Source organism: Hypanus sabinus, chromosome 21, assembly GCF_030144855.1.
Source record: "Hypanus sabinus isolate sHypSab1 chromosome 21, sHypSab1.hap1, whole genome shotgun sequence".
Taxonomy (NCBI): Eukaryota; Metazoa; Chordata; class Chondrichthyes; order Myliobatiformes; family Dasyatidae; genus Hypanus; species Hypanus sabinus.
Window position 1 is genome coordinate 60,480,515 of NC_082726.1, and position 22,842 is coordinate 60,503,356.

The following is a 22,842-nucleotide window of genomic DNA, read 5'->3' on the forward strand; positions in this document are numbered from 1 at the left end:
TTCTCATCTAGACAACCTTGCAGAACCTCCTCTTGGTCTGAAGACCAGATAACATCCAGCAAGGTACCATGGCACTCTCCATAGTTGTGGAAGCCTCTCTCTTTCCCCAGCCAGCTTCTCTTCCAATGACCACATACTCACTTACTGATCCCGGATTTGTCCTGTTCCATTAGAATAAGGCTAGTGCTCTGGTTAGGAGCAAAGGGAGTGTTGTCCTGAACCAGATACTGAAATGAATGCCAGTTTGGTGGATGCTAAATAACTTCAAAACTATTTTTAAGAAATATGAGATTTCACCTGGTGTCCTGATTATTTATCCCTTGATCAATATAACAAAAGAAGTGATTGGTCTAGAGGGAGCTTGCAGTACTTCCATAAAGAGTGCTCCTTTGGCCATTTTTTTCCAAGTTGGGACATTATAAGATGCATTGGCACAAACTTTGACATTTTTTCCCAGTGAGATACAATTACAACTTTCTCCTGTTTTGTTAAAGAATTGGAACTTCATGTTAACATCCTCTGCTGTATGTGCACAAACACTTAGATTGCTCTGTACATCTGCAGTCTCTCTCCAGGATTCTGATCTTCTTAACAAGGTAAATGAGTTCAGACGTCCACACATTATACTCTGTCATCACCCCGATTTGTTAGGAGTTTGAAGAGGTTTCCTATGTCACCAAAGATTCCTACAGATTTCTATGGATGTATGGTGGAGAGCATCCATCACTAAGAACCCTCATCTTCTGAGGCATGCACTCTTCTTGTTACTACCATAGGGAGGAGATATAGAAGCCAGAAGACCAACACTCAACAATTCAGGAACAGCTTCTTCCCCTCCACCATTAGATTTCTTAAGTCCAGGAATGCTACCTCGTTATTTCTTTATACTATTTATGTTTGTAATTTATAGTAACTTTATATATTTGTTCCATACTGCTGCAAAGGAACACATTTCTCATCATGTAAATATGTGATAATAACTCTCATTCTAATTCACCTCTGCCAACCCATTCAGGCTACAGAGTAGTTATTCCACAAAGGGGGACAGAAACCGGACGCCACATCCATCCCCTACAAAGAACCTTGCACCCACCACCTCCACGTAATGCCAGTACCCACACAGACTGGTGCTTTCTATCAGTGGGTTCTGGTTACTAGCTTAAACATACCACAGTGTGGTCCAAAAAAGTTCAATCCTGCTTGTATGGTTTATTATAAATGCTACACCTCAAACACATGAGTCAAACACCATCTGTAAAAACAGAGATCCAAATATAACCAGTGCAAATGATTAATATATCTTAAGGGAGCATTGGACAAGTTCAATTTTGACTTTGAATTACTGAAGTGTATGAGTGAGATCTGACGCCGGAGTATTTGATTTCACTTTTTCCTTCCAAATTATTTCTCCTTATCTCTTGGAGGTAGTGACTCACGTCAGAGCTGAGCTTCTTTCAGCCTGTCGTTCTGATGTCCAAGCAGCATTCTTCAATGACGACTCTGAACAGTAATTTATTCTTATCTAGTTTGGGGAGTGGAATTTCAGGAGCAGTTTGCTGGATAATTGTCAGGATCAGCAATTCTAGCTGTAGATCTCAAACTCCCATTTATTGTAAACACTGGAGATCTTCAGATGCTGGAAATCTAGATCAACACACCCAAAATGCTGGAGGAACTCAGTAGATCAGGAAACATCTTTGGAGGAGAATTAAAGTAAGAAGCTGGGAGGTGATAGTGGAAGAGGTAAGGGGCTGAAGAAGAAAAAATCTTATAGGAGAGGACAGAGGACAATGCTTCCACCTGTCACCTGCCAGCTTATACTCCTTCCCCTCTACCACCTTCTTATTCTGGCTCCTTCCTCCTTTTTCCAGTCCCAATGAAGGGTCTTGGCCTAGTTCCTCTGGCATTGTGTGTGTGTGTGTGTGTGTGTGTGTGTGAGACATGAGTTGAGGAATGAAACATACGGGTCTTCTAGTAAGTACTGAGTTGACTGAGTAGGAAATAGTGACATTATTGGCTGGGTTCCCATTAGAACAGGGACCCCTAACCTTTTAAATGCAATAGACCCCTACTATTAACCAGTGGTCTGTGTACCCTAGGTTGGGAACTCTTGCATGAGAATAATATAAATGATTAGGTGAAGAAATGTCAATCTAAACTTCTCACTCTCAGTCTATATGCTGAGACCCAAATTGGGACTGAGCAGACCACAGGATGTCACAAAGGTTCAGCTGCTGTGGCCCTCCTGTCTACTCTTCCACCTGGAGAGTACCATTTACCTGAACCAATGTGCGTCAGCTGGAAGTTCTTACCAGCATTTGATGTGTTGAATACAGGGATGATGTTTCCTGCCTTCTGGACTGTACAGATGCAGAGATCTCAGTCACAAAACAAGGGAACATCCATTCATGACTTGAGTGCAAAGAAATTTCTTCATCCAGAGGGAAGTGAGTCTTCAGTTCCCTCCAGAGGATTTAGTCATGAGTGTTGTGACTGATTGAAGTCACTGGAGAGACACGAAAGCTGATGACAGAAGTCTTTATACAAGTAGGTATCATTCTGGAGATACTCTCAGTAGAGGCCCGCAACCCCAAAGATACATCACATTTTTCTACCCTTAGGTTTAATCAAAGATGAAAGTAGGTGATTCAATATAATTTCAGTAGTTACAATGACATTGTTTACTTCAATACTTTGGGTTGACAAGTGGTTCCTTTGAATTATACGTCTACAGTGGGAGTCACCTCTGATTGTTCAAACCCCTTTGCTAATTGCAAGCTTCCTTGAATCTGTTTACAATGGTGCAAATTATTTAAATCTATAATTGCCAGGATTGCTACAAGCAAATAACCCAACCACATTGTCTTAATGTTTGGCTGACGCATATGCAAACATCTCATGATCACCATTTTGCAAACTGTATCTCTTAGTCTGTGGGCCAGCTTGCTTATTTGCAAATGTGTACTTTTAACTTCAATTTACTGCCTGCAATTTACAATACAAATTAAGAACATAAAACCATAAGATATAGGAGCAGAATTAAGCTGTTTGGCCCATCGATTTTGCTCCACCATTTTATCATGGCTGATCTATTTTCTCTCTCAGCCCCAATCTTCTGATTGCTCCCCGTATCCCTTCGTGCCTTGATGAATCAAGAGTCTCATCAATCTCTGCATTAAATATACCCAATGACACAGTCCAATTGAAGACTGTTTCTTGTTTGAATTAATATCTGCTATATTCACATAACACTAGAATACTTTATTCTGTCACCGAGATCACAGAATCCATTCCGGCTGAAGGAGATCTTCAAAATCAGAATCAGGTTTAATATCACCAGCATATGTCGTGAAATTCGTTTACCCTACAGAAGAAGTACAATGAAACACATGATAAATAAAGGAAAATACTGAATTACAGTAAGTATATACACATATCTATTAAATAGTTAAGTTAAAATAAGTACACTAGAGCAAAAGAACAGAAATTTTAAAAAAAGTAGTGAGGTAGTGTTCATGGTTCAATGTCCATTCAGAAATCGGATGACAGAGGCAAAGAAGCTGTTCCTGAATCACTGAGTGTGTGCCTTCAGGCTTCTGTACTGTCTTCCTGATGGTAACAATGAGAGGAGGGCATGTCCTGAGGGATGGGGGGGGGGTGGGGGTGGGGGTGGGGTTTCCTTAATGACAGATCCCACCTTCCTAGGGCACTGCTCCTTGAAGATTAGATTAGATTGTGAGGACACTCAGTCCTCGTTTATTGTCATTTAGTAATGCATGCATTAAGAAACGATACAAATTTCCTCCAGTATGATATCACAAAAACACAAGACTAACTTACAAAAACCACATAATTATAACATATAGTTACAACTGTGCAAAGCAATGCCGTAATTTGATAAGGGCAGATCATGGACACGGTAAAAGAAAGTTTCAAAGTCCTTGATAGCCCATCATCTCACGCAGACGGTAGAAGGAAGAAAAACGCTTCCTGCCATGAACCTCCAGCGCCGCAAAGCTTCCCGATGCAGCCTCTGGAAGCATCCGACCACAGCCAACTCTGAGTCATTCCGAAAAATTTTGAGCCTCCGACACTGAACACCATCTCTGCCGAGTGCTTCGACCCCGGCCCTGGCCGCCAAGCAACAGGCAAAGCTGAGGGTTTGGGGCCTTCCTCTCCAGAGATTTCTGGATCGCACAATAGCAGTGGCAACGAAACAGGCATGTCAGAAATTTTACCAGATGTTCCTCTGTGCTTCTCACTTCTGTCCCCATCAAATCTGGATTGTGCATGGCCCCTACTTACAGATAACAGATATTCATTCCTGGAGCGGCCGCATACGCTGCCGTCGCCATTTTCTCTTGATGTCTTGGATACTACAGAAGCTTCTGCAACTTTGATCTTGCGCAGTTGCCAACCCCTCCGTGCCCATACCAGGTGGTGATGCAGCCATTCGGGACACTCTCTACGGTACATTTGAAGAAGTTTTTGAGTATTTTAGATGACAAACCAAATCTCCTCAAACTCTGAATGGAATATAGCTGTTGTTTTGCCTTCCTTACAGCAGCATCAATCTGTTGTGTCCAGGTTAGGTCCTCAGAGATATTGACAACTAGAAACTTGAAATTGCACACTCTTCCCACTTCTGATCCTACTAAGAGCATAGGTTTGTATTCCCTTGTCTTACCCTTTCTGAAGTCCACAATCCGCTTTTTGGTTTCGCTGACATTGAGTGCAAGGATGTTGCGACACCATTCAAATAACTGGTATACCTCAGTCCTGTACGCCCTTTTGTCACCTTATCATGCGAACTCCACATCCCAGCCCTTGGCCTGTAGCCTTGTGCATGGTACTCATCCAGGTACTCGTTATAGAGCTAGGGTTGTGCATTGCACTCCTGCAATCCTGGGTAGGTCTGTGGTCGTGTGGTTTTTTTTCTGTGTTGTTTTTACATAGTTCAGTGTAGTTTTTGTACTGTTTCATATATCATCATGGTCCTGAAAAATGTTGTCTCGTTTTTACTGTGTACTGTACCAGCAGTTATGGTCGAAATGACAATAAAAAGTGACTTGACTTGGTTCCTGCTATAAACAATCCACTCCTCTATCTTCATCAAGGAAAAAAACAATTCAGGGGTAGGGCACTAGGTGGCAGTGTACGACTGCGTAGGAGTGGGAAAATAGAATTCACAGAAGATGCTGGATTTCTTTCTATCTTCCTACTGATGCTGCTTGACTTGCTGAGTTCCTGGAGAAGATTGCATGTTTTCTAGATAACAGCATCTGCAGTCTATAGTGTCTCCACAGAGGTTACTGTTGGTCATCTGGTGAATCAGTGATTTTAAGCTGATAATGTGAGGTTACAGGAATGAAATCCTTTATATTAAATTTTGAGGTAGAATATTAATAGTTACTGTAAAGCTTAAACTCAATATTGTTATTTAATTAGAATAATTTGCAAAATTTGTTTTAGATCTATTTAAATTTTAAATGCTGCAATGCTTGTAAAATGATCTTAAGGTTCAGGAGAGTTAGGCCATTTGGCCCATTGAGTCAGCTCCACCATTCGATCATGGTTGATTTATTTTCACTTTGAACCCTATTCTCCTGCCTTCTCCTGTAACCTTTGATGTCCTGACTAATCGAGAATCTATCAACTTCTGCTTTAAATATACCCAATGACTTGGCAACCCCAGCCGTTTGTGGCAATAAATTTCACAGATTCACCACCCTTTGGCTGAAAAAAAAATTCTCCCTCATCTCTGCTGTAAAGGGGCATCCTTCTTTTATGTTGGTCCTAGACCCTCCCGATATTGGAAACCTCCTCTCCACATCCAATCTATGTAGGCATTTCAATATTTGGTAGAGACAGTCTGCTGTTTTACAAGGAGATAAGATCAAAAGAGAGAACTCATTGCTAATGTAGTATCAAAAAAAAATTTTAATTTGACACTAAAATATTATAAGCTTAATGACATAAAATTAGCCTGTGGATACTGGAATCAGGAGCAGCACACAATCTGCAGGAGACACTCAGCAGGTCGCGCAGCATCTGTGGAAAGAAAGGGATTCAATCTGACCTACTGGAGTTCCTCAGGCATTTTGTTTTTTGCTCTGTTGATCTGGTTCTTCTTCTTAAGCCCATCACCCCTACTGGGGTAAAGGCCGCCAACAGCAGCTTACCAGATTGCTCTGTTCTGGGCCAAAGGTTGATAGGCCCTGTGCCGTCTGCTTTCACCACACAACTCCATACGTCTTCTAGGCGAAGGTTCTTCTTCTCTCGGAGATGAGGTATTTGGAGCTTCTGTTGCCATTTCTAGAGCTCTGACATTTTACAGGACGAGGTTGCTTGCCCCGTGTCCAACCCTCCTCCTTTTGCAGCTGGGCTTGGGACCATCCTTGGCAGAGTTCTGTTGATCCAGGGCCAGTTGGAAACCTGTTGACCACCCTAATTTGCCCCTACCTTCAGCAGGTTTGTAGCCCTGAGGTCAGGGCTCTTCAGGAGAACAAATAAAATAATGACAGGAATGGGCCATTGGCCCCGGGTTCAATAAGATCATGGGAAATCTTCAACCTCAGCGCCACCTTCCTGTTCAAATCAAGTGACTCTTAATCCCCTTGTACCAAATAAAATTATCAATATAGATCTAGAACGACCTAGGAAAAGAATCCCATTTGGCCTTATGGATAGAGATTTAGCACTCTCTGTATAGGAAAAAAATCTCCACTGTCACGAATAGCTGACTCCTTATTTTGGGACTGATCCCTGGTTCTAGACACTCCTGTATGCGGGGCGGACACCAGAGTGGTGGTTCGCCTGGCTGATCCCATTACAACTTTGTACATTTCAATGGAATCACCTCCTCCTTCTAAACTGGTAAGTATAGGCATAAAAAAGGGCTGAAATTCTGAAATTCATTGCCCGCTAGTATTTCTGGTACATAAACACCTGTGCATTCTTCATCAAAATCATAAAGCTGGCTGGAGGTGGAGAAAGAAATAGATGAGGTGATATTTTTCCCTTCATTGCCAATCCCTCAGCCTTGCTGTCAGTGCTGCTCTCCATTGAGATGTAAGCTGAGAATCCAAGCAGTGGGTGGATCTAGTCTCAAGTTAAATGCTGAAGCTACACTGTTGGGAAGTTTTAGGGATGATTTATCTGCTTGGTATGTAAGTCTGTCTGGGGCCAAAGACTCTGTGTGTCTTCTTTGCTGAACTAAAATTCATTCTATAGTGTCTTTTTTTAGGCCTGTCACATCACTCTAAAACACATTACAGCCAACGAAGTAGTCACTACAGAAATAGAGTCACAGAATTTTAGAGCACTATAGCACAGAAATAGGCTCTTCAGCCCATTTAGTCTGTGCTGAACTGTTATTCCGTCTAGTCTCGTCAAAACGCATACCCCTCCCATCTATGTATGTATCCGAACTTCTCTTTAAATATTGCAATCGAACCTGCATCCACCACTTCCACTGGCAGCTCGTTCCACACTCACATCAACCACTGAGCAGAGATGTACCCCTTAAATGTTTCAGTTTTTAGTGATAACTTACAACTTGTGGTTCTAGTCTTATTCAGTATCAGTGGAGAAAATCTGCTATCTATACACCTATACACATCTATATACCTCATAACTTTGGAGAATCTCCCCTCATTCTCCTTATTGCTCCAGAGAATAAAATTTTAACATATTGAACCTTTCCCTATAACTCAGGTCCTCAAGTACCAGCAACACCTTTGCAAATGTTCTCTTTACTCTTTCAATCATGTTGATATCTTTCTTGTAAGTAAGTGACCAGAAATGTACACACAACTCCAAATTTAGCCTCACCAACATCTTAACGTCAACATATCATCCCAACTCCCGTGCCCAATAAGGTCATAAAACATAGGAATAGTATCAGGCCATTCAGCCCATTGAGTCTGCTCCATCATGACTGATGTATTATTCATCTTAACCCCATTAACCTATCTTCTCCATGCAACCTTTACCCTTACTAATCAAGAACCTATCAACCTCTGCTTTAAATACATCCAATAACATGGCCTCCACGTCTGTCTGTGGTAATGAATTCCACAGATTCACACTCACTGGCTAAAGAAATTCCTCCTCATCTCTGTTTTAAAGGGATGTCCTTGTATTCTGAGGCTGTGGCCTCCCCTACTATAGGAAAAATCCTCTCCATGTACACTCTATCTAGGCCTTTCAGTAAGGGAATGGATGTGGAAGTAGTCCGGGACTATAAACACCAGGGAGCTCACCTGGACTAAAAATACGGAGGCTCTGTACAAGAAGGGACGGAGCCGAATGTATTTCCTGAGGAGGCTCTGATCATTCAACGCCTGCAGTACTATGCTGCAGATGTTCCACGACTCAGTGGTGACCAGCTTTCTGTTCTACGCTGTAGTTTGCTGGAGCAGCAGGGTGAGAGCAGCTGATACCAAGAAGATAGATAAGCTCGTCAGGAAGGCTGGTTCTGTTCTGGGGGTGGAACTGGATTCCCTGGTGGTTGTGTCTGAGAGGAGGATGCTGCAGCAGGTATGGATCGTTACGGACAATCTCTCTCACCGCCTCCACGACATACTGGACAAACAGAGGAATACCTTGAATTACAGACTCATTCCACTGAGATGCACCACTGATCCTTTCTTCCTGTGGCAATATGACTCCACAACTCCCCTCCTTAAATATATAAGTATATGCTCTTATTGCACATCTGTAATTTGCATTATTACTTTTTAATGCCTATTTTATATTTTTTCATACCTCAGTGTTTACATTTTGTATTTTAAAGTATATGTTTCTGATTGAGCAACCTTGCAACGATAATTTCCTTCTGGATAAATAAAGTTTTATCTTATACTACCTTATCAGTAGGATTCAATGAGATCCCCTCTTATTCTTCTAAGTTCCACTGAGTACAGGCCCAGAGCCATCGAATGCTTGATTTATGAAGGCCAGTGTACCAAAAGCTCTCTTTATGGCCCTGTCTACGTGTGACACTTTTAAAAAAAAGAATAATGGATCTGTATTCCCATATTTTTTATTCTATCGCACTCCTCAGTCCCCTACTGCTCACTGTATAAGAACTACCCTGATTTTTCCTCCCAAAGTGCAACACCCCACACTTGTCTGCATTAAATTTCATCCTCCATTTTTCCAGCCAGTCCAGTTGTAGAGAATGTGACTGCCAGCATGCCCAAAGCGAACCCCAATAAAATAGAACTCAGAATTGGGTTCACCTGCATATATTGTGAAATTGTTGTCTTTCTGGCAGCAGCACAATGCAATACATAATAATGGGAAAAAGTGTTTTTCCTTCTCTTCTTTCTATCTTCTCAGCCAGGACAATAGAGTTGTCAGGCAGGATAGTGTGATGCTCCTTTGGCGGGATATGGAAATACTTCTAATATCCTTGACAACTACAACTGCAAGAAGTGCATCCAGCTGCAGTTCTAACAAACTGCATTGAGTTGGAACTGGAACCGGATGAACTCTGGATCATTTGGGAGGCTGAAGAGATATTCAGGGGATATTTGTGTAGAGTTCTGTGTAGGTATGTTCCAGTGAGATAGGGAAGTTATGGTGTACAAAGGCTGTAATAAATCTAGTCAAGAAGAAAAGAAAAATTTACAAAAGGTTCAGAGAGCTAGGTAATGTTAGAGATCTAGAAGGCCGAATTGGTAGGGCTGAATTTGGAGTATTGTGTACAGTTCTGGTCACCGAGTTATAGGAAGGGTGTCAACAAAATAGAGAGAGTACAGAGAAGATTTACTAGAATTTTACCTGGGTTTCAGCACCTAAGTTATAGGGAAAGGTTGAACAAGTTAGGTCTTTATTCTTTGGCGCGTAGAAGGTTGAGGGGCGTCTTGATAGAGATATTTAAAATTATGAGGGGGATAGATAGAGTTGACGTGGATAGGCTTTTCTCATTGAGAGTAGGGGAGATTCATACAAGAGGACATGAGTTGAGACTTAGGGGGCAAAAGTTTAGAGGTAACACAAGGGTGAATTTCTTTACTCAGAGGGTGGTAGCTGTGTGGAATGAGCTTCCAGTAGAAATGGTAAAGGCAGGTTCGGTATTGTCATTTAAAGTAAAATTGGATAGGTATATGGACAGGAAAGGAATGGAGGGTTATTGGCTGAGTACGGGTCAGTGGGACAAGGTGAGGGTAAGCATTCAGCACCGACTAGAAGGGCCAAGATGGCTTGTTTTTTTGCTGTTATGGTTATAAGATAGTCAAAGTCTTTTTCCCATGGCTGAAATGGTTGCTACAAGAAGACACAAGTTTAAGGTGCTGGGGAGTAGGTACAGAGGAGATGTTAGGGGTAAGTTTTATACAGAGAGTGGTGAGTATGTGGAATGGTGTTGGTAATGGTGGTGGAGGTGGATACAATAGGGTCTTTTGGATAGGTACATGGAGCTTAGGAAAATAGAGGGCTATGGGTAAGCCTAGTAATTTTTAAGGTAGGGACATGTTCGGCACAACTTTGTGGGCCAAAGGGCCTGTGTTGTGCTGTGGGGTTTCTATGCTTCTAGAAGATTATAAGGCTATTAGGAAGAAGCTTAAGAAGGAAATTAGGAGAGCCAGAAGGGGCAATGAGAAGGCCTTGGCGGGCAGAATTAAGGAAAACCCCCAAAGCATTCTACAAGTATGTGAAGAACAAGAGGATAAGAAGTGAAAGAATAGGACCTATCAAGTGTGACAGTGGGGAAGTGTGTATGGAGCTGGAGGAAATAGCAGAGGTGCTTAATGAATACTTTACTTCAGTATTCACTATGGAAAAGGATCTTAGTGATTGTAGTGATGACTTGCAGCAGACTGAAAAGCTTAAGCATGCAGCTATTAAGAAAGAGGATGTGCTGGAGCTTTTGGAAAGTATCAGTTGGATAAGTTGCTGTGACTGAACAAATTGAAACCCAGGCTATTGTGGAAGGCGAGGGAGGAGATTGCTGAGCCTCTGACAATGATCAATGGGGACAGAAGAGGTTTTGGAGGACTGCAGGGTTGCAGATGTTGTTCTCTTATTCAAGAAAGGGAGTAGAGATAGCCCAGGAAGTTATAGTCCAGTGAGTCTTACTTCAGTGGTTGGTAAGTTGATGGAGAAGATCCCAAGAGGCAGGATTTATGAACATTTGTGGAGGTATAATATGATTAGGAGTAGTTAGCATGGCTTTGTAAAGGGCAGGTCGTGCCTTACGAGCCTGATTGAATTTTTTGAGGATATGACTAAACACATTGAAGGAAGGGCAGTAGATGTAGTGTATATGGATTTCAGCAAGGCATTTGATAAGGTACCCCATGCAAGGCTTACTGAGAAAGTAAGGAGGCATGGGATCCAAGGGGACATTGCTTTGTGGATCCAGAACTGGCTTGCCCATGGAAGGCAAAGAGTGGTTGTAGACGGGTCATATTCTGTAATTTAGGAGCCGAGAGGTAATGTTGCAGCTATATAGGGCCCTGGTCAGACCCTACTTGCTCAGTTCTGGTTGCCTCACTACAGGAAGGATGTGGAAGCCATAGAAAGTGCAGACGGGATTTACGAGGATGTTGCCTGGATTGGGGAGCATGCCTTATGAGAATAGGTTGCATGAACTTGGCCCTTTCTCCTTGAAAGGATTTGATAGAGTGGATGTGGAGAGGATGTTTCCTATGGTGGGAGAGTCTAAGACCAGAGGACACAACCTCAGAACAGAGGGGTGTCCTTTTAGAATGGAGATGAGGAGAAATTTCTTTAGCTAGAATGGAGAATCTGTGGAATTCTTTGTCACATGCAGATGTGGAAGTCAAGTCTTTATGTATATTTAAGGCAGAGGTTGATATATTCTATGGCATGAAGGGAAACAAGGAGAAGGCAGGAGATTGGAGCTGAGAGGAAAATTGGATCAGCCATGATGAAATGGCAGAGAAGGCACGAAGGGCCAAATAGCCTAATTCTACACCTACATCATATGACCTCCCCACTACACCTGACTCAGTGGGAGAAGGGCCAAAGGTCTCTCCCTCAATCGAGGGAAAGTCAGCAAAAGGCAGCATGTACCACACATCCAGCACATTATCCATCGAATCTGTATTCTTCCTCATTTCTGCGATCGGTAGCTGCTGTTTGATCTTCTCCAAACGGAAACACGTGGCCTGCACTGCTCCTGCAGTCTCTTCAGCCTCCTGTTCAGTATTCATGGCACTTCTCTCCAGCTTTTTCTTCCTCATGACTTCTTCCAGATCAACTTTCTCCAGTCTCTCCGTCTTCATTTCAAACTTGATTCTGTAGAGACAGTCACTCACGAGCTGCGACCTTTGCCAGCCCTGGCAGGTGTCCAGAAAACACTTTAACTCTGTAGTTCTCAGCCGCTCCTGCAACGAGCTCACTTCATATTCTCCTGAGGAAAATCCAAATACCAAGAGATCATCCACATACGCCAAAACTCCAAACGCCTCCACATCCCCCATGGTCTTCCACCTGCCCCGCAGGAAGGTTGCAAGGGCTCCAGATATGCCCTGTGGCATCTTTTCGGACCCGAAGACTCCTAGGGAATTTATAACGTCCGTCTTCTCCTTGTCGGCCCCACTCATTGGGATCTGGCAACATCCACTCCTCAGATCCAGCACCTTAAACCACTTCACACCACTCAGACAGGCCATCACCTCTTCGGCCCTCAGGGCCATATTCTGGTCACTGACAGTGCGCCTCTTCAGCGCAATATAATCCACACACACGCTGCCTACGTCTTCCACGGCTTCAGGGGCCAGTCGCCGCAACCTCTCTCTCTGAGGTGTCTTCAGCAGTCAACTCCCCTCCCTTGTGGTATTTCGCAGCGTCCACGAAGAGGGTCTCACCCTCAGATACTTCCCCCAGGCCGTACCACCACCGGCTCTTGTTTGAATTCGGTATCGGCCCAATGCTGCTACACACGTCCACACAAGCAGCTCGAAACTCTGGGTGCATCGACAATGCCTCCAAACAGCGCTCACCCGCCTCCTCCGGGCAGGCTCCCAAGCGCACCAGCAGGATTTTGGTTCTCTCCAGAACCGAAACGCTGTCCATCTCAACAGTGTCCGGACACATCAGCATTAACGATTCACGAACCTCAGTCACCTCCACATTTACCTCTAAGAACTCTAATTTCACTGACCAACAACCGTCATCTGGATAATCACTGGCACTGGTACCCCAAATCTCCAGTGTCCCCAATGTCGTCAACGGTAAATGCTTCCAATAATGGTTATAAAACAAACTGTACAGCAACTTAACTGGCACCCCGGTGCCGAGGATGGCTTTAACTTGACTTCCATCCATCCGTAACAACACCTGTGCACGTGGTCCCTCTAAGCCTTCAGGAATAGAGTCTGCTCCTTTTGAGAGTTCCTTGGTACATTGCTGGGAACGTGCTCCCCCAGAGACCCCAAGCCATTCCCCCACTGGGCCTCCTCTAAGTTTCCCGACACCTCTCGAATCAACGGAACAACTGATCCCCTTGACAGATCCCCTTGGCACTGCAAGCAATTTATCTGCCCCCCCTAGCCAAAAGGGATACCCTAAAAACTTTCCACTAATCTCCTGCCATGGATATGATAAGCCCCCCAGCTGCGGCATTTGACTTCCAGTTGAACCACACGCATTTTCCCACACTTTCCCAGAACTGGCAGCTGTCACTTCGAGGTAATTGCGCCCGACAGTTCTAACAATGTCACCAGCCCGCCTACTCAAGCTTTCAACCAGTCCCTGTCGCTTTCCCTCAGCCAAGCACTGCCACTCACCCAACAACTGAGAGGTCTGCTCCGCCCACGCCTCCGCCCCTTTAGGTCTGGACATTATTCCAACAACCGGGCGGAGCTCACCACTGCTGAAACATCCCAACCTGTCACTCCTCACTCTCCAAACAGTATGGACAGCCCATGGTCCCATCACCATTTCATCAGCGCTAGTCGGAACTCGAACAACAACCTCTGGGCTACCAACAGCAGCCACCCCACCCAACACACACGCAGTGATACCCAGCAATCGCACACCCACAAAGGCACACCAGCTCTTCGCCGCAGACGTAATTTAAAGAGGGTGATCACACAGCTTCCACAGAAATCAATCCCGGATGAGCCCCTACAATGTAACCCCCTGGGTCACCTCAGGCTCGCTCAGCTCGTTCTCGTCTAGGGGGAGCAGCCTTCGGCCCCGCCAAACTGGGTAATCAGCTGGTGTGGATGCTGCGTGATGTCCCCGCCTCGCCCATAAAAATTCAGTACATCATATGCGATTAAATGAGTACAATTTATAAAGGTTACTATAACTAAGTGATTAATAACGATACAGTATATATGAAAAAAAATAAAGAAAAGGCGCCAAACTTATCAAAGTCCAAACCACTTCGTGCACAACCGTTGGAGCTCAATTACTGAAGTCTTCTGGCCACCATTCGATCCCCTCTAAACTCCTCGACTCGCAGCTTAGGACTATCCGAAGTGGTCAACCAAGCACATCTAGCTTCATCTCCTCTCCTCGGAGTACCTCCTGGCCTTGGACCCCCGCTTGGGGTCCGTTCCTTGCCCAGCTTACAGCATCGTGTCCTCTCTCTCTCAACCCCTCGCGCCGATCTCCCCAAAAGCCCGCCAACAAAAGCTTACAGACTCAGAAGAAAGAACAACGTTAATCCCAATTGGTTTACAAAGGAATACAATTCTCGTTATCAGTAAATTTTAACCCAAACAAGCTTCCAGCACTCTCTCACAACAAAGAAGCATTCCTGCTTTTAACAAAACAAAGAAGCCATTTTGATTACATACACAGTAACCAAGAAAAAAAGAAGAAACCCCCTTTACATTTGTTTCAGTAAGATGTAGAGAGTAGGCCCTTTCCAATTGTCATTAGTATATTTTAAATTAAAAGAATATGAAAGAAATTTTTTAATACTAATAATTTTCAATTCATAGTTAAGCAGGTGAATGAAAATTACAATGTTTTCATGGGAGGGGAACAATAAACTAGAGGGCATGGGAGGTGAAAGATTTAGAAAGGAATTGAGGAGCAACTTACAAACACAGACGGTGGTGAGTATATGGACCGAGCTGCCAGAGGACGTAGTTGAGGTGGGTACAATACCAACATTCAAAAGACATTTGGATATGTACATGGATAGGAAAGGTTTAGACAGACAGACATACTTTATTGATCCTGAGGGAAATTGGGTTTTGTTACAGCCGCACCAACCAAGAATAGTGAAGAAATATAGCAATATAAAACCATAAATAATTAAATAGTAATAAGTTAATCTTGTCCAGTGAAATTAAGTCCAGGACCAGCCTATTGGCTCAGGGTGTCTGACACTCCGAGGGAGGAGTTGTAAGGTTTGATGGCCACAGGCAGGAATGACTTCCTATGACGCTCAGTGTTACATCTTGGTGGAATGAGTCTCTGGCTGAATGTACTCCTGTGCCTAACCAGTACATAATGGAGTGGATGGGAGACATTGTCCAAGATGGGTTGCAACTTGGACAGCATCCTCTTTTCAGACACCACTGTCAGAGAGTCCAGTTCCACCCCCACAACATCACTGGCCTTACGAGTGAGTTTGTTGATTCTGTTGGTGTCTGCTACCCTCAGCCTGCTGCCCCAGCACACAACAGCAAACATGATAGCACTGGCCACCACAGACTTGTAGAACATCCTCAGCATCGTCCGGCAGATGTTAAAGGACCTCAGTCTCCTCAGGAAATAGAGATGGCTCTGACCCTTCTTGTAGACAGCCTCAGTGTTCTTTGACCAGTCCAGTTTATTGTCAATTTGTATCCCCAGGTATGTGTAACCCTTAGATGGAAATGGGTCAAACCTGTGCAAATGGGATTAGCTTGCTGGGCCCATGGTCGCCATGGATGAGATGAGCTGAAGGGCCGTTTTTCTGGCTGTATTACTCTATGACTCTAAAGAATTTTTAACCACAGTTTAATAATATTTTTATTAAAAACAGATTTTCACTAAAAATACACATATTAAGCATAGAAAATACTTTAATGTAATGACCAAAGCTTGAATTTGTTCCAGCATGTGGTAAATGCTGTGACCAATTTTTCGTCCTGATCTGCCATTAATGGTGACTGAGTGATAAGCATGGCTGTGTACACCATTATCAGAGGGAAGAAAAAAAAACTTGCCTCTGATATCCCCTCTATACATTCTTCCAATCACCTTAAAATTACGCCCTCTTATGTTAGCTATTTCCACCCTGGGAAACATGCATAGCTATGCACTGTGCACCACACTTCAAAGAGTCAGTATGGACTTTTATATTTCCATCTCCAAACAGGGATTGCTGAATGAGGGGCACAATTCTCCTTAAATCTGTTCTGACACTCTGCTGGAAAGTCTGTGTATATATATATAAAAAAAATTAATCCTGCGTTCTGTGGGTGCAAGATTCACTTGGGCATATAATTCAGGCAGATCCCCAGCAATGAAATTTCATTTGGGCAATTCCGGCATATTTCCATTCTGCTGATGGGGTTAAAATCGCTATCTGTCCACAAGAGGTCAGGACTGCAGTGGAGCCTGTCTGAGTTCTTAGTGAGTTAAAGAGTTCCAATGACTCATTGTCTGTACCGCCCCCTTTATAGCTGAGACCACCCGTCAACACTGGAAGGGATAAGAGAGAGACAGACGCACTGACTCACTCACAAAGAGGGAAGCCTGCCTCCCTCTCCATGACTGGATAAGGAGCTTTCACAACACACAGAGGTGCCTCCAGCCTGAGTAAGGGATTGATACCAAGGGGCCAGGACTAGCATAAGCTGGCAAAATGTTCCCTTTCAAATCCACGATTCTTCAGGAAAAGTCTCAGCTCCACGAACTGAACTCCCGACTGGAGTCGTACATCGTCGGGGTCCGAGAGCTGGAGAAAGAAAATGAAATGATTGCTGCCGAGATCCGGCGCTTGAGGCAGGCGGGGAGGACGGAGGAGAGTCACCCCTCTGTGGGTGAGATCCACAAGATGCGGTGGCAACTAGAAGAGCTGGTGGTGGAGAAGGCAAGAGCTGAAATGCAGCGGCGTAATCTGCAGCAAGAGATCGAGGAGCTAAGAAACTACTACGCTGTGGAGCAAACCCTTCACAAAAACACAAGGCAAGAGGTGGAGGCACATCAGAGAAGTCTTCAGCAGATTGAAGGAACCAACACTTCTCTAGAGGGCATTATCTTCCAGCTGCAGGCAGAATATCAAGCACTGGAAGCTCAACACGAACAGGCAAAGTGGGAAGCAGCAGAGGAGATGAGGAGAACCAGAAAAATCCTGGTTACCCAGAGCTACCCCACCACTCACGTGGACTTTGAAAACCATTCCCTTGCCTTTGCAGAAATCTGGCAGGAAAACTTTGAAGTGTACAGGAATAAAATTGAGGAGCTTGAAGCTGCAGTACAGGAAGATAAAGGGAGAAGTGAAGATTTAAGCAGAGAGAATTTGCTCTTGATTAGGGAGATAGAAGCACTGAAGAAAGACCTTGAAGACCAGTTTATTCTGCAAAGTCAGCTGGAACAGGACTTCTCAACAGTTCAGCAGAGTCATGGCATGGAGATGGAGGACTATCAGGTGAGTATGATCGGGAGAATTGTTTTTTGCACGGCAAAGAAAACAGTACAGGACCTTCAGCCCACAAAGTTGTGTGTCTCTTAAAACTACTCCAAGATGAGTCTAATGCTTCCCTTCCATATAGCCCTCCGTTTTTTCTTTCATCCATGTACCTATCTATGATTCCCTTAAATATCCCTAACGTACCTGTCTCTACCACACTCCTAGTGGGGCATTTCTGATTTAAAAACCATTCTCTGATTTAAAAACCTTACTTCTGACATCCCCTCTATACTTTCCTCCAATCACCTTGAAGTTATGACCCCTTGAATTAGCCATTTCTGCTCTGGGAAAAATGCAAGGCTTTCCACTCTACCTATGCCTCATCATTTTGAACACCTCTGTCAAGTTATCTCTCATCCTCCTTTGCTCCAAATAGAAAAGCCCCAACTCACTCAGCATATGCTCACAAAGAATGCTCTCCATTCCAGGCAGCATGCTGGTAAATCTCCTCTGTACCCTCTCTAAAGCTTCTATGTCCTTCCTATAATGAGGCAACTAGAAATGAACATAATGCTCCAAGTGTGGTCTAACCAAAATTTTATTGGTTAAAGATGAGCTTTATTTGTCACATGTACTTTGAAACATCGAGCTACAACATTACCTTGTAGCTCTTGAACTAATTCCATCGACTAATGAAGCTCAACACACCACATGCCTTCTTAAACACCCTATCAACTTGCACTGCAACTTTGAGGAGTCGATTGAATGTGGACTCCAAGATCCTTCCTTTCCTCCATACTGCTAAGAATAGAGGAGGGTGGAGCTGTGTGATGCTGCAGTCATTCCTGTACACTTCTGGTACACCTGCTTTTCACAATCTCAGGAAGTCACTTCCGAAGCATGGCCCCAGCAGTGATGAGAGAAGTGTTGCAGCTGTTCCGTGCACAGCAAGCTCCCACGAACAGCAATAACACAATCTGATCTGTTACTGATAAAGATAAATATCAACTAGAGAACCAGGGGTAATTTTGTTTCTGAATGTGGCCATGGCGTCTTTTATATTTGCCTGTAAGCTGCAGAGAATTTCAAACTCCGCCAGCTCCATCATGGGCAGTAGCCTCCAAAGCGTCAAACAAATCTTCAAAAAGCGATGCCTCATAAAGGCAGCGTACATCACCCAGGACAGGCTCTCTTTGTGTTACTATCATCAGAGAGGAGCTACAGGAGCCTGAAGACACATATTAAACATTTTCGGAACTGCTTCTTTCCCTCCATCATAAGATTTCTGAATGGACAATGAACCAACCCATGAACACCACTTCACTAGTTTTGCACTAATTTAATTTTCAATATATATTTCTTATTGTAATTTATAGATTTTTTAATGTATTGCACTATACTGCTCTGCAAAACCACAAATTTCAGGACCTATGTCATGACAATAAACCTGATTCTAAAGAGCAGATGGTGTAATAGTTTAAAACCATTGTTAAAGCCAGGACCTATGGGAGTTCAGTACTTCTTCAGCACTGCCCACAAGTGCTAGCCTAGGTTATGAGGCGTGACACAACCCTCTGGCTCAGAACTGGTTTCACATCTGGAATTTTCATAGGGAGTCTCCATGACCATCATCCACCCATTTACACTAATCCCATTTGTTATCTTCCCTACATTTTCAACATCCTCCTTTCCTGGAGATGAGTCATTTCTGCCCCGCCTCTGCAGCACACGTCAGCAAACACACCAGGGACCTGAAATCAAACTACTCCTGCTTTCATCCAGAATTTCTATTCTTTTGCTGTTGGCACCAGTATCCTGCTAAGGGAAAGCAGAGAGGTGTTCTTGAAAATTGTTTGTGCAGTGTTGTGCAGTGTTGAAGTTGTGCCCTGCAGACCCAAACTTAGTGCCAGTGTTCACTGATGTTTGCAACTCGGTGACCACTTAGCAGTCAACACGTCTTCCAGGGGAGTAGAGTGGCCGCAAAGTCTGTTTCTTCATTTCCTGCCTCGTACCTGAAAATGCTGACTCCTGCCTGGATACATTTCCCCAGCTCCTCCCTGCCAGCTGCCCTCAGGCCCAGGCTTGGCGTCTGAGCACAGACACTGGTTTCTGGCAGGTGGTGTGGCTAAAACATGAGGGGAGGCAGTTGAAAGAGGATGAGAGTAGGGGGGGGAAACAAGGTGAGAGGAAGGGGGAGAGTGAGAGAGACTGACTATATCTGTCGTATGTACACTGATTCATCGAAACATACTGTGAAATTCATTGTTTGTGTCAATGACCAATGAAGTCAGAGGATATTCTGGGGTCAGCCTGCTGGTATCTCCATGCATCTTGTGGCAGCATAGCATACCGACAACTTTCTAACTCTAACCAACTGTCTTTGGAATGTGGGAGGGCCTAGAGGAAGCTCACATGGTCATGGGCAGAACGTACAAACTTCTTACATAAAGTGGCAGGAATTGAATCCCGATCACTGGTGTTGTAAGGCGTACTGCTAACTGCCATCATGTCAGCAAGGAGAGAGAGAGTGTGTGGTAGTTCCCTGGCCATCAGCCCTGTCCTCCTTCTGGGCAACTGAGATTTATCAGACTGTTAGTAACATCAATATCACATTTACACATCCAAGCGCAGGCGTCTGTGGGCTTTAGGTCACAACACTAAGTCTACCTCTTTGTGCTTCCAAAAGTGATGCCTGACTCTGTCCTACCTTGATCCACTTGCTGCTAAACCCCTCAGCTTTCTTTTGCTGCCTGAGAGCTTGGCTATCCAACCCACTCTTGGCCCACTGCTTAACCAGGTTTGGTCATCTAAAACTCTGCTGTCCATGTCCTAACTCATAAAGTCCCATCCACCCATCACCCTTATGTCAACTAGCTCATAACTCCTGATTAAGCATTAAAATCCTCCTCCTCTTCACTTTCATGGTTTCTTCCCTCTTATCCCTGAAATTCCTCTAACTTCCTCCAATTCTGACCTCCTGACCATGCCTGAGTTTAATCACTCCACTCCTGCAGCCTGTGCCTTCTGCTGACCACTCTCCAATTTATGGAATACTTCTCCACCTTTCCTCCTCTTCAACTAAGTTTGAAATCAGAATCAGGTTTATTATCACTGGCATTTGATGTGAAATTTGTTAACTTAGCAGCAGCAGCAGTTCTATGCAATACATAATCTAGCAGAGAGAGAGAAAAAAATAAATGAAATAAAGCATAATAATAAATAAACAAGTAAATCAATTATGTGTATTGAATAGATTTTTTTAAATGAGCAGAAACAGAAATACTGAATACTTAAAAAAAACTGAGGGAGTGTTCAAAGCTTCAGTGTCCATTTAGGAATTGGATGGCAGAGGGGAAGAAGCTGTTCCTGAATGGCTGAGTTATTGTTCATTTGCCCTAATATATCTCCAGGTGAAAAAGTGTCAGTCTTTCTCTTATCTCTAGTGTGACATTATGTTAAACTTGCTGAAAGGTATAAGTATTGATCGGGAGACTGGCAGAGAAACCATTCCCAGCTAATGTCTTTCAAGTCTAAAGTGAATTTATTATCAAAGTACATATATGCCACCATATACAACAATGAGATTCATTGTTGAATTCAATGAGATTCAACAAAGAGAACAAGAAATAATAATACTAAATAAATATCTAAAAATATTGAGAACATGAGATGAAGAGTCCTTGAAGGTGAGTCCATTGATTGTGGTAACTGTTCAATGATGGGGTGAGTGAAGTTAACCCCTCTGTTCAAGAGCTTGAAGGATAATAACTGCTCCTGAACCCGATGCTGCATTTCCCGAGGCTCTTGTACCTTCTTCCTGATGGCAGCAGAGAGCATGGCCTGGATGGTGGAGTTGATGACGGATGCTGCTTTCCAGCGACAGTACTCCATATACATGTGACTTTACCTGTGATGGACTGGATCTTATCCACTACTATTTTGTACGCTTTTCCATACAAGGGCATTGGTGTTTCTATAGCAGGCCGTGTTGTGGCCAGTCAATGTACTCAACAGTTGCTACTCAGTGGAGAATTGGACCAATTTCTATTTCCAGATCCACCTGCCCTCAGAACAAGAACCTGACTAACTATCCTATCTGTGTTGAACACAGACAGAGAATCTTCCATGTTATCATAAGGCCTATCTTATGAGGAGAGTTTGATGACTTGGGCCTGAACTTGTTGGAATTTAGAAGAATGGGGGAGGGGGATCTTATTGAAACATATAGATTGTTGAAAGGCCTCGTTAGAAAGGCCTGAGAGGAAGCCAGACAGTTTCATTGTACCTATGGAAAATGAAAATAAAGATCATTCAATTCAATTCAATTAGAGTGGAATTGGAGAGAATGTTTCCTATAGTGGGGGAGTCTAGGACCAGAGGGCACAACTTCAGGATGGAGGGATCTCCATTAGAACAGAGATGAGGAGGAATTTCTTTAGCCAGAGGGTGGTGAATCTGTAGAAATCATTGCCAGCTATGGCAGCAAGGTCATTGGGTGTATTTAAGGCACAGGCTGACAGATTTATCAAGACTTATCGTCAGGGTATGATGGCAGGAGAATGGGGTTGACAGGGAAATGGATCTGCCATGATTAAATGGCAAAGCAGACTCAATGGGTCAAATAGCCTAATTCTGCTCCTGTGTCTTATAATCTTAAATTTGCTGTGTAAATTCAAGTCATTTGTCGGATGGTGTGGAATGAGGTCACTTTCACCAAGCTGTTCAAGCCACTGAGCTCCTCCAGTGGATTGTTTGTTGCTCGTCTCTATAAAGGAATAAAGAATCGACGTTTTGGGATGAGACCCTTCACCAGGACCTGAGTTCCTTCAGCATTTTGTGTGTGTTACTCTGCAGAATCTCTTGTGTTAATGATCTGTTACTCCTGAGTGTAACTCCACCATATATGGTCCCAGGCCCGGCGGCTTACAGAGAAGGATTGGGCATAGGACTAATTACCCCATCCCATAAAAACCCAGAGCTACAGAAATGGCAACAGAAGTTCCAAAGACCTCATCCTAGGGAGAGGAAAGATCTTTACCTCCTAGAACTATGTCCTTTTTCAAAAAAGTGGGATTTCACTTCCTCCACCAATAATGCTGCTCTCACCTGGATCTCCTCCATTTTCTGGACATCTGTGCTCACCACATCATCCCTCTGCCTTAACAACGATAGAGTTCCTCTTGTCCTCTCCTATCACCTCATGGGCATTTGCATCCAACACATCATTCTCTGCAACTTCCACCATCTTCAACGGGACTCCACCACCAAACATATCTTTACCTTCC

The 22,842-nt window shown here is 43.7% G+C and overlaps 1 protein-coding gene across 3 annotated transcripts in view; it reads left to right on the plus strand.

Annotated features, from left to right (window-relative positions):
* synm (synemin, intermediate filament protein) overlaps nt 1-22,842 on the plus strand; it is a 40,551-nt gene that overhangs the window by 5,105 nt on the left and 12,604 nt on the right. For 2 of the 3 annotated variants that reach the window (XM_059946673.1, XM_059946672.1), the window contains one exon: nt 16,608-17,575. In XM_059946673.1, coding sequence (XP_059802656.1) covers nt 16,790-17,575 — 786 coding nt within the window. In that variant the 5' untranslated portion in view covers nt 16,608-16,789. Of the gene's footprint in view, nt 1-3,277; nt 3,420-16,607; nt 17,576-22,842 lie in introns of all 3 variants that reach the window. The other variant, XM_059946671.1, reaches the window with a different exon arrangement.